This window comes from Bufo bufo, chromosome 6, assembly GCF_905171765.1.
Source record: "Bufo bufo chromosome 6, aBufBuf1.1, whole genome shotgun sequence".
NCBI lineage: Eukaryota > Metazoa > Chordata > Amphibia > Anura > Bufonidae > Bufo > Bufo bufo.
The window spans coordinates 21,562,695-21,575,251 of NC_053394.1; the positions used below are offsets into that span (position 1 = coordinate 21,562,695).

At 43.0% G+C, this 12,557-nt stretch overlaps 1 protein-coding gene across 1 annotated transcript in view; it reads right to left on the reverse strand.

The window, feature by feature from the left end:
* Window positions 1-3,751: 3,751 nt before the first annotated feature.
* Window positions 3,752-12,557, reverse strand: part of LOC121005462 (galectin-9-like) — a 47,251-nt gene continuing 38,445 nt past the window's right edge. Inside the window, exons 6-8 of the mRNA XM_040438231.1 lie at window positions 6,101-6,220; window positions 5,988-6,004; window positions 3,752-3,938 (exon numbers count right to left, since the gene is read on the reverse strand). Coding sequence (XP_040294165.1) covers window positions 3,752-3,938; window positions 5,988-6,004; window positions 6,101-6,220 — 324 coding nt within the window. The remainder of the gene's footprint in view (window positions 3,939-5,987; window positions 6,005-6,100; window positions 6,221-12,557) is intronic.

The following is a 12,557-nucleotide window of genomic DNA, read 5'->3' on the forward strand; positions in this document are numbered from 1 at the left end:
TCCAGCCATGCCAGCGTGGGGTCACTCCGGAGCTGGACGATCCCAAAAATTATAGCCGAATTAACCAAACGAGGGATTCGTTACCCAGCTTCGGCCAGGAAGGCGGAGCTTTATCAACTCCTGGTGTCTAAGCCGTCCCACTCCGAAGACCAGGTGTCAATGTCAACTATCCAGTTGTCATTGACCCAGCTGCACGCCACCATCAACACAGTAGCCACCTCCGTATCGGACATTCAGACCAGGCTATCGGCAGTAGAGTCCAGAGACCCGTCTCCCAGCATCCCTGTCCCTCCTCTCCCGGTCGCTTCCACGTCCCAATACACGTCCTCAGGTAGGGTTCCCGCCTTGTCTGAGGTAGCCCCATCCCATTTCGTGACCGACACCCTCAAACGAGACATCTTGGAAGAGAAGGCTGTCAATTTAGCCGCCATCCTCATTGCCACCCACGACACGGTTAAGAATAGGACCATAGCCTGCGAGAATGTGTCGATAGTTCTCAGGTCCAGGGATGCCTGATTGAACAGGAAACTGTCCATCCGAGAATTCGTCCTGGCCTTCAGCCTGTTCAGTCTCAGTCTAGACACAACTCGGGCAACGACAAGCTGGGTCGACCCATAGTCTTCCTCGGAAACAGTCAGGTATGCAACAACTACAATTTTGCAACCTGCAACTACAACCAGCGCAGAGCACTCCACGTCTGCTCCACTTGTTTCAGGGCCCACCCCCTGTTGGTTTGCCCAAAAAGATCGGCCAGGAACAAGTGACTAGGCGTGGTCAACGTGGACCTACTAGCTGCACTTCTCCGTGACCATCACAATCCCCAAAGAAGTACTCTTCTCTCAGTGAAGCCATCACTCTCATACTCCTGGCGGGCCAAGGGGCTTGGCTGTCCAAGGCTGACCTGGCGGACACTTTCAAGCTGCTGCCCATCAACCCACAACTCTGGAAATTCTACGGCATCAAATGGGACGACTTGTACTACTTCGCCAACCGCCTCACCTTCGGCTCCAAAAGTAGTCCATGGTTGTTCGACCAGTTCGCCCAGGCCCTCCACTGGGTCCTGGTTAACCATTGCGGGTGCCCTATGGTCATCCACTACCTGGATGACTTTCTCTTAATAGAGCAACCAGACGTTCCACCCTGCAAACTTGATAGCCTACTCCAGGTTTCGCCAACCTCAACATCCCTGTCGCCCCTACCAAGATCGAAGGACCCTCAACCACCATCACTTTCCTCTGCATCTTCTTAGATACCCGCAAGATGGAAGCGAGGTTGCCTGAGGACAAGCTGTCAAAGATCAAGGAGGTCATTTCCAGATTTGTGGGTTGCAGGGTCGTCTCAAAGCAGGACTTACAATCCCTGCTAGGCATGCTGAACTTCGCTGCCAGGATCATGCCCCAGGGCAAGGCCTTCTTGTCCAGACTCCTGGATCTGCTACCAACTGCCGCAGAGCAGGACTCCCCGATAGTCCTGGACGCACACGCGATGGCGGATCTAGCCATGTGGAATTCCTTCCTGACCCGCTGGAATGGGATCTCCCTATTCGTCCCTCAATGGTGTCCCTCTTCTCCCACGATTTTTTCTGATGCCGCTGCCTCCAGGGGTTTCACGGCCATCTACAACACACAGTGGTTTGTGGGCCACTGGCCCCCCAAGATCTCTTCGCTCAGCGAGTACCTCAGATCCTCCCCCCTCCTAGAGATCTACCAAATCGTAGCGGCCGCAAAAGTTTGGGGCAGGCAGTGAGCAAACTCCCCGGTGACATTCATTACGGACAATCAGTCGGTAGTGGATATCATTACCAAAGGTAGGTCCAAATCCCGCCACATCATGCCTTTCGTCCGCAAATTAGTTTGGTTCTCCCTACAGCACAACTTTCAAATTTCATGCAGACACATACAGGGTGTCCAGAACTCCGCGGCTGACGCACTGTCACGCTTTCATTTCAACCATTTCTTCCAGGTCATGCCAGAGGCGGATCCAGCAGGATTGTCCCCTCCGGAGTTCAACACACTACGCATGGACTAGCGCAAATCATTTCATCCGCCAAATCGCTCATGCAAAAATCACTATCAGCCAACACAGCCAGAAACTATAAAACCGGTTGGAACAGCTTCCAAAAATTTTCGCGTCTCCACCCTAGGAGCGGCACAGATAGGACCTCCTATTTGATGGCCTTTTTAGCTTATTGCCACCATCACCTCAAACTTGGCTGCAATTCCATCAGATTGTACATGGCAGGGGTGCAATACCATTCCACCCTCAAACATCCCGGTAGTAAGGCGATATTCGCGTCCCCTGCCATCAGGGCTGTCCTTAGGGGAATTCAAAAAAACTGTCTGCCATGCACTCCCACCAGGCAACCAGTCTCAGGGGATCTGTTCAGGAAACTTTCCAATTCCCTAGACAGCAACCCTTTCGGGCTCCATCCCAGCACCATCATTAAAGCAGCCATGTATTTAGGTTTCTATGGGTTTTTGCGCCCAGGGGAATTCACAGGTTTCTCCCCAAAATCCAAGGGACTGACCAAGAGCCAGTTAACTTGGAGTCACGACCATTTCATCCTGCTATTACCTTCCACCAAAACGTCGCAAGCAGGGCCCCCAGTCCCAGTCAAGTACTTCAGGTCCTTCAACAATTGGTGCCCAGTCCAGGTGTTCAACCAATTAATCAGTTCCTTAAGTCATTCCTCCCCAGACAGTCCGCTGCTACCCTTCAAATCCAAGCCCCTCACGACCGCGCAATTCATTTCCCACATTCGCCTTCTAGTTGCCAGCCTAGGTGTCGATCCCAAAACCATTTCAGGTCACTCGTTTCAGATCGGGGCGGCTTCCGCAGCCTCCAAGCATAACGTTCCCAGTCATATCATTCGGAAGATGGGAGGTTGGGAGTCATCTTGCTTCACCAGGTACATTCCCAATCCGCATCAGGAAATATCAGACGTTTTCCGCAAACTGGCATTGTAAATCATGTACACTTCAATAAATACAAAATCTACCTTTTGCCTTGCTTTTTGGCCCCTTATAGGCTACCCACGTTTCACGGCTATGGGCACAATCCAGGCCTACTTAGTATATGATACGTTCAGGTTTCCTGGGTTCACTACGATAGCTCCAGTATCCGTAGCCACGACCATAATTGTCAAGGCTGTTGCAGCCTGTGATTGTGGGAGGGGCGTAGACTTTATAAGCCCCCCTCCCACGGTCATCCGACGCTGGCATCATTTCGTGCCCCACCCTCCCTCCCCTTTTCAAGGGCTTCCTCAGGGTATGCCCCCTTATAGGCTACCAACGTTTCACAGCTATGGGCACAATCCAGGCCTACTTAGTATATGATACGTTCAGGTTTTCTGGGTTCACTACGATAGCTCCAGTATCCGTAGCTACGACCAGAATACATGTATGTGTATGGCTATAAGCGAGCATGTGTGTCGTCTTTTGTGGTTTGGGTGTGATGATTATAATAATTTTTGCCATTTTTCCTAGAAATGTGCAAAAATGTTGGAAAAATACACCATAAAACCTTGAAATAAATGCAACATATGAATGCCCCCCTAAAATGTGTGGAGGATAACAGACAGTCTTGTACTGGACACAATCAAACCTAAGACCAGATGTAATCCAGAACTGTGTCACTAAAACCAAGACACCTGCTTGATGTGAGCCTGGGGAACCAGAATGACGCACAATGTAGTCATCCAGGATCCAGGCATTATGGAGAGACAGGTCTAATTTGGAATAGGAGGCCTATTTTAATTGAGGTTTTCCAAAAGTTGCACCTTATCCCTATTGATAAATTTGTTGCAAGAATAGACCTGAGACCTTTCCACTCCGCACCTGTAAAAATCATTCAAATTAGACCACATCACTTCAACACAGATATGGCGCATTATGGAGCTGATCCACAGCACATGGTCCACCTCTGAGCTGAGTTTCTTACTGCAAAATGGAAAATCAAGAAAATGGTGCTACAATATCATATTCAAAAACTACAGTCATGCCAGCTCTTTTGGAAACTGAACAGGGTTGCATACGAGGAGGGAGCTGCTTGGGTAAGAGAGGGCCAGTCAGAAAATGTGCTGTGGGGCCCATCGCCGTATCAAAAAATGCCCATACTATTAAAATATAAAAATACCCATCCCATTCGGAGAATGGTGTAGTGGAAAAATCAAAATGGCCGAGTCGCCATTGCTTCATCGCTTAACTTACCTAAAAAAAATTGAATAAAATGTGATCAAAAAGTGAAACACACTGCAAAATGGTGTGAAAAAAAACTACAGACAGTCCTACAAAATATGAGCCCTCACACAGCTCAGTTATGGGGGTCAGAATAGATGTAAAAAATATATATTTTTGTTCAAAGTTTAGATTTTTTTCCCAGTATTAAAACGCCAAAAAACTATACAAATGTGGTATCTTTTTAATTAGGCTTGAGGGAATCAACCATCGGATCATAGATCTGAAATTAATTTGCTCAAAAACGTAATTTTTAATGCTGTTTCCGTACAGAGTTAAAATGTATTGGCTCCGTGGAGCCAAATTTCGCACGGAACTTTGGTGAATTACTACGGTATTCCTGTTGTTGTATTTAAAAACATTTTAAAATAGGAATCTAAAGTGTCAGCCAGTACCAAAGCCCACTTAGGATTCCTATTTTAATTTCTATATGAATACAGTATTAATTCACCAAAGTCTCTCATGACGTCGGGCAAGATGAAGTTTGGCTACACGGAGTGAATACATTTTAACCCAGTACGAAAACAGCCTTAAAAATTTAGTTTTTGAACAATTCGGCTTCAGATCTGTGATTCAAAGGTCAATTCGCTCAAGCCTATTTGTAATCAATCTGACCCAGAGAATGAAGGGCTCGCGTCAGTTTTGCCGCATAGGGAATGCTGTAGGGACAAAACCCGTAAAACTGTGGCGGAATTGCATTTAATTTTTCCAATTCCCATTTTGCATTTTGTTTACCACTTCCCACTATATTGCATGCTATATTAAATGGCGGCATTGGAAAGTACAATTTGTCCTTCAAAAAACAATCCCTGACACTGCTATATGGACGGAAAAATAAAGAAAAGGAAGAAAAATGAAAACGCAAAAAATAAAAATCCTCTGGTGTTCAAGGGGTCTTATAAGGGAGAGTTCACATCTCCGTTTCATTTTCCATTATCTCTGATCTGTCAGAAAAACAGGAAAAAAAACATAATCCTGTAAAAAAAATAATAATAATAAGGATCCTGTTGAACATTTGGCATCCTTTTGAGCCATTTCCATCTGAGATCTTTTTTTTTTTTTATAGACGGAAAAAAATTCTGAATGCTAAAAAAAAGAATCTTAGACGAAAATGACTCCAATGGATGCCAAATGTGTAATATGATCCGTTTTCTTTTTACAGGATCCTGTTTTTAAATGTATTATTATCTGTGTTTTCTGCACCCTAGACTTGGATATTGTCATCTATTGCCACCTTACAAACTAGCAATTTGGCTAGACATCCGAGGAAGCTGTATTTTAGATCAGGCATATAAAGTACGCCTAGATAGGAGCGGGGATGAGATGTGACTTTTTTGTGACATTTAGAAAATTTAGAAAAGTCGAAACACATAAATGAGCCATAATCCTAGTTTAATCTGACATTCTTGTCTCAAAAATGGAATTTATAAGGAATTAGTGAAGAGACACAAAAGTCGTAAAAAAAACAACAATGCACTTTTCTAGACTAAAAAAACTGGCGTACCTGGCTTCATAAATGAGCCCCTATGTGTGTATATAGTAACATGTTTTAAGCCATTTTGAAAATTACCATTCTGCTACAGGGGTTGTACGTCAAGTAAAACCAGTGATCATTTACAGTGTGTTGAGAGGAACCAGGAAAGGGAGACCGGCTGTGACCTGGGACACGGGAGCGGTGAGGAGAGTTTCACTTATTTTATTTTTTATTTTTTTTGGCCATTTTGACGCCATGAAAAATCCACTTAAACTTACCTTTGGGATGTGTTCACCTTGGAAATAAAGATGATGAAATCCAGACTAGAAAAGAATCACAGACTGTTACTTCTGAATAATGCACTACACTTGACCGTACAATGTTGGCTTACCGCTTCTGCTTGTATCTCAACTCTGTTTAGGATAACACAGCCCATTATTGCTAAAGTGTTGACCTGGTTCAGAGGAATTTTGTGATTGTAATCCAAAAAGTAATTTCCATTCACATAAACCTGGAAGAGAGAACTATTTTAGAAGCAGGAAGAGGCTAAGTGGGATCAACAAAATAGTCACAGCTGTTTCTGTAATTGTATCTGAAAATATGGCAGTCCAAACTGAATTCCCAATTCTATGGCATGTTCTGCCACAAACACTGTGGAACAGAGATGCAGAAGGGGCCACTGAGTTTCCCAAGTGGGGAGAACTTCTGTGTAGGGGTTGGTAGCCTCCAAATGCCATACTGGTAAGAAAAGGTAGAGGCACTGCCACCATGTGTGTAAGTGACCCACAAGGATCATATGTTAGTCCCATTCCAATGTGTGCATTGCATCCTGAGCAGAAGGGTTCAGACCAGGTGAGTGAGGTGTGCTCCTGAGTATCTAACCATTAAAGATAGCCAGTAGCTAGATGAGAACTGTTATAGCCGCTCAGTGAGTAGACATCTCCTATCAAGAAACTATTTGTGACAATCAAGCCCTGCTCCCTACAGTAGTGTGTGATGCCTGCTGCCCAGTGAAGTTGAGCTTTATTTCCAGAGAATTGTCTCTGCTCGACAAGCGAATCAGTTCTTAACAAAGAGGGTTCGACCAGACAAAACCAAATCTTTTCATGTTTATTTCAGACGAATCCAATAAAATGGCACAAAGCGACATTTTACTGCACATGTTGATAGGAAAAAGCATGGGGTTGAAAGTAGAAGGATACTCCCATTATCCTGACATATAGCATGGATGAGCCAATCAGTGCTGCAGCAGGCATTGAGTTGCCCTTGTAGAATGGGCAGAACGTCATTCTGTGTTGGGCTGTGAATGAGGGTGGATGGGTCTATGCAGCGTCTGACAGAAAATGATCTTAGGGACAGTGTACAGTCACAATCAAACTTCTATTCTAGTGCGAGGGACAGCGAAGGGTAAGACTAGAAAGAAGAAGAATTGTGTAGAATAGGGAAAGGCAGGGAGAGCTGTCAGCTAGGTAGAGAGAAGTGAGGAGCTGGGGCTAGGTCTGTCTGGCAGTGCCTTCGAACTGTAATTACTGGCTTACGACACAGCTGCAGCTCCTGAAGAAACTCAAAAGCAGCTACATGAAAAAACATTTTTGTTTTCACCCAATTTCTGGTGGGAGGGGGAGGAAGAAGCTCAAATAATGAAACTGTACAACACATGTAAAACATCTCCTGACAGTTTAATTATAATTATTTTTTTAATGTGGGAAAATAGCTATACACTTGTGCAACATGTGTGTTACAATACAAAAGGTAGTGTTTTAAATCTCTGAATGAAAACATGAAATACTAGTCCAAAATCTGCGTCAGGGCATCTCCAGACAGTTTTTGTGAAAAATGGCAATACAAGCAAGGGCGTAGCTCTGTTGCAGGGGTGCACCTAGCCTTTTGGCTGCCTGAGGTGAAAGTTGAACTGGCAGCTTCCCATGCCAAATTTTCAACCCAACGCCTTCGCTCTAGCTCTGCTGTTAAAGACATACTTGGAAAACATTGCATGCAGCGCTACAAATGTATAGGCTAATGCAGTGCCACATACCTATTACATCCAGTGATGTCTCCTCTGATGTAGATGTTCTCTTTCCTCATCTTCTCCATTCAGACCAGACCGTCATGATGATTTCTTTCAGACAACTCTTGCCTCTGTGGAGTTTGCTAAGCAGACATCTTAGTTTACTACGTTCCCCAACATCCTCCCATCTTCTGAACAAATCATCCTCCCCCCCCCCAATACTGTGCCTATGGTGCTTCCCAATACTATACTGCAGAAATAGATAATCCCCCTGAAAATACTAGTATCACACAGATAATGCCTCCTTCAATAATTATTGGCTCACTGTGCCCTAAAAAATGACTGTGCACGGCAAATAGTGCCCCTGACAATAATAGTGCCTTAAATATAGTGTCTCCAAAAGTAAATGTGCTAATACCAATAGAAATAATTATGTACCAGAGTGCACTTAGTGTTAATGGTGCGCTCAATAGTAACAATGTCCCCATTATGCCCATGCTAGTACAAAAATACACCCTTATAATGTGAGCCAGTGCAAATCATGCCCCCTTAGATTGTGCACCAATGCAAAAAAATACCTCCTTATAATGTTTGCCAATATGAAAATGCCCCCTTGTGTGCCACTGCAAAAATGCCCCCTATAATATACCATATGCCAGTACAAAAATCCCCTTTATGTGTGCCAGTACAAAAACATACTCCCTTGTAGGTGCCAGTACACAAAATACCCCCAGTAGAGCCAGTTGTGTCCATAGTGCTCCCCGTAATGTGTGCCAATACAAAAATAACCCCTTAATACCTCTTTATAATAATACAAAAATACCCATTTATAAGGTGTGCCAGTGAAAAAAAATGTTCCTTATAATGCGTGCCAGTGCCAAAAATACCCCCTAATAATGTTTTCTAGTACAAAAATGCCCTCTTATAATGCTTGCCACTACAAAAATGCTCCGTTCTGTGTGCCAGTATGTCGGGGGGTAATAATTCAATTAAGAATTATTAATTATGGTCATAAAAATAATTAAACCATAAAAAAATAAAAGAAAGAGAGTAAGCAGGCACACTCTGATTTGGGTCAATAAATTAATTTATTTGTATATAAAATGGCTGTAAGGTATATTATAAAGTGTTCAATAGAATATGGGTGGATTATCATTCAATGGTTGCCAGCTGGTGTTTAAGAAGTATGGGAATAAAATATATATGTGAATATATAGATATGGATGTAAAATGTGCGCTATAAGGATGATGCGCTGGGAGATGTAAAGATATGGATAAAAAATTTGCGCTAGAAAAATGATGCGCTAGAAAAACAAAAAAGGGTAAAAATAATAATAATTGGTAGTATCGATGTCCTTATGGGTAGAAAGGTCTATCCATGAAAAAATAGTCTTAGAATAATCTGTATTGCTCCTTAATCTAAGGTAGTCTTATTATTTTATAATATTGTTCTCTGGATATGAATAAAAGAATGGATGTTGCGTCTTGAGACTCCTTTATGATCCGTAATATTCCATAGAGGGTAGGTGATGTGACTCAATATTGTAAGTCAATTATGTTTCATACAGCTGCAGACATGTGCATTAGTACATTGTATCATAGGATGCTATAGTAGTTATCATGCGGGTACTGTGGGATTAAGGGGTGTTCTGAGCCTGGGTGCGGCGTCCCGCACTTAGTCTGGCTGCAGATGTCACTTACCCTTCACCCAGCGTTGTATTCGGTCCTCAAGCGTTGATTTGTTCTCCCTCGGCGGCTGTCCTGGATCCCGGAGTCGGCGGTGTAGCTCGCGTTGCTAGGGACGCCGGGAGGCGTGGTTCGCGCGTCTGTGAGGTGACGTAGGTTGTCACGTGGTCGCGGCTTTGTGTTAAATAGTCCCGGCTTGTTCTGGGTAATCCTCCAGCCCTATTACGAGTGATAGGTATTCCAACAATCCTCTGCTCCTTAAACGCGTTTCGGGAGACTCTCCCTTCATCAGTAAATGCATTCTTTTATTCATATCCAGAGAACAATATTATAAAATAATAAGACTACCTTAGATTAAGGAGCAATACAGATTATTCTAAGACTATTTTTTCATGGATAGACCTTTCTACCCATAAGGACATCGATACTACCAATTATTATTATTTTTACCCTTTTTTGTTTTTCTAGCGCATCATTTTTCTAGCGCAAATTTTTTATCCATATCTTTACATCTCCCAGCGCATCATCCTTATAGCGCACATTTTACATCCATATCTATATATTCACATATATATTTTATTCCCATACTTCTTAAACACCAGCTGGCAACCATTGAATGATAATCCACCCATATTTTATTGAACACTTTATAATATACCTTACAGCCATTTTATATACAAATAAATTAATTTATTGACCCAAATCAGAGTGTGCCTGCTTACTCTCTTTCTTTTACATTATCTATTCCTGACTGGGTGAGTCAGTTTTAGCAGCTCTGCACCTCGATCATTATCCTGAGCGGTAGAGCCGTCTATTCTATTTATTCTCTTCATAAAAAAATAAAATTGATAAAATTTGTCATAAATTCTTAAAATCATGACCTGGTGAATTGTAGACAACCTAATTGATACAATTCACATCTGAGTCCGACTATTTCCTCAGATAAATAAGTTCTTTTTGACGTGAGATGACGTTAATGATAAAATGTAGTTCTGCATTATACAATAATACACAGGTATTATAAAAATATGCAGATTTATTGGTTACAAGGTTATAAACATATATAAGTAAATAAACACAATGATACATGCAAATTGCATTACAAGCTTAACAATACATGTGAGTGGAAATAACTTGTCACATTATAACCAAGCTATTATTAGGTTAGGATATCAAAGTAGGAACATAAGTTATATACATTACTTCTGTTCAGAGAAAACCTCATGATATCAGGATGGGCATATCTAATCCTAGACATCATTATAGAATGCTAAATACATTCTGCCCTCCTCTAACCAACTACACATCACATGACTTCAAGATGGGCAAATCCATCCAAGGATAGAACTTAGAAGAGATAACTGTATCCTTCCGCCCCATCCTGGACTATTTTCACATATATGACTTTGGTAAGACTATTAAAAGGGATTCTGTCACCAGGTTTCACCCCCTCCAGATAAAAATATGGTTATGTTCATGGAGCTTTCACGATTGCTAATGTGGTCTTATAAATGTAATCTGTAGGCTCATTTTGCTCAAAAAACGCTATTACTAACCTGTCAATCAACAGAATAAGGTGGCCAAGGGGATGTAAATGGATCCAAGCTGCCGCCCGCACCCACCGCCGTTCGCGCCCAGCTCCGCCTTTCTCGACCTCAGCACCGCCTCATAATCCTGTGTGACGCCTCCGGCTCTCCCTCCCTCCCCCCTCCTTCTGCTCTAACATCTCACGCGTGCGCACAGGGCTCTGCCAGTGTGCAGGTCATCGAGAGGTTGAGCGAAGTGCCGGCGCATGCGCACTTCGCTCGATGAAGCCGAACGGAGAAGTCCGCACGGGCGCATCAGGCAGAGCCCTGTGCGCCCGCGCGAGATGTTAGAGCAGAAAGAGGGGGGAGGGAGGGAGAGCCGGAGGCGTCACACAGGATTATGAGGCGGCGCTGAGGTCGGGAAAGGCGGAGCTGGGCACGAACGGCGGTGGGTGCGGGCGGCAGCTTGGATCCATTTACATCCCCTTGGCCACCTTATTCTGTTGATTGACAGGTTAGTAATAGCGTTTTTTGAGCAAAATGAGCCTACAGATTACATTTATAAGACCACATTAGCAATCGTGAAAGCTCCATGAACATAACCTTATTTTCATCTGGAGGGGGTGAAACCTGGTGACAGAATCCCTTTAAGACAAATAACAGGGATCTAGGATCTTAAATGGGAAGGACTTGAAACAAGTCTTTCCTGTGGGAATCCATCACTTAGCTTGGCGAAGAATGTTTTATCAATATATATATACGCAATTATTTAATGCTTCGCTAGATTATGAGTCTAGATTCTTCTGCAGGTAGAATGAAGCCTCACAATATCCTAAGACTACATCTCAATATGGAGATGATCAATTAATTTAATTATTTATTTGCCAATCTAGATGGTATAATTTCACCCACACTATCAAATTAGTCTTAATACAAACCGGATTCCAAAAAAGTTGGGACAGTAAACAAATTGTGAATAAAAACTGAATGCAATGATGTGGAGATGGCAAATGTCAATATTTTATTTGTAATAGAACGTAGATGACAGATCAAATGTTTAATCCGAGTAAATGTATAATTTTAAAGGAAAAATAAGTTGATTCAAAATTTCACGGTGTCAACAAATCCCCAAAAAGTTGGGACAAGTAGCAATAAGAGGCTGGAAAAAGTAAATTTGAGCATAACAAAGAGCTGGAAGACCAATTAACACTAATTAGGTCAATTGGCAACATGATTGGGTATAAAAAGAGCTTCTCAGAGTGGCAGTGTCTCTCAGAAGCCAAGATGGGTAGAGGATCACCAATTCCCACAATGTTGCGCAGAAAGATAGTGGAGCAATATCAGAAAGGTGTTACCCAGCGAAAAATTGCAAATACTTTGCATCTATCATCATCAACTGTGCATAACATCATCCGAAGATTCAGAGAATCTGGAACAATCTCTGTGCGTAAGGGTCAAGGTCGTAAAACCATACTGGATGCCCGTGATCTCCGGGCCCTTAAACGACACTGCACCACAAACAGGAATGCTACTGTAAAGGAAATCACAGAATGGGCTCAGGAATACTTCCAGAAACCATTGTCTGTGAACACAATCCACCGTGCCATCCGCCGTTGCCAGCTGAAACT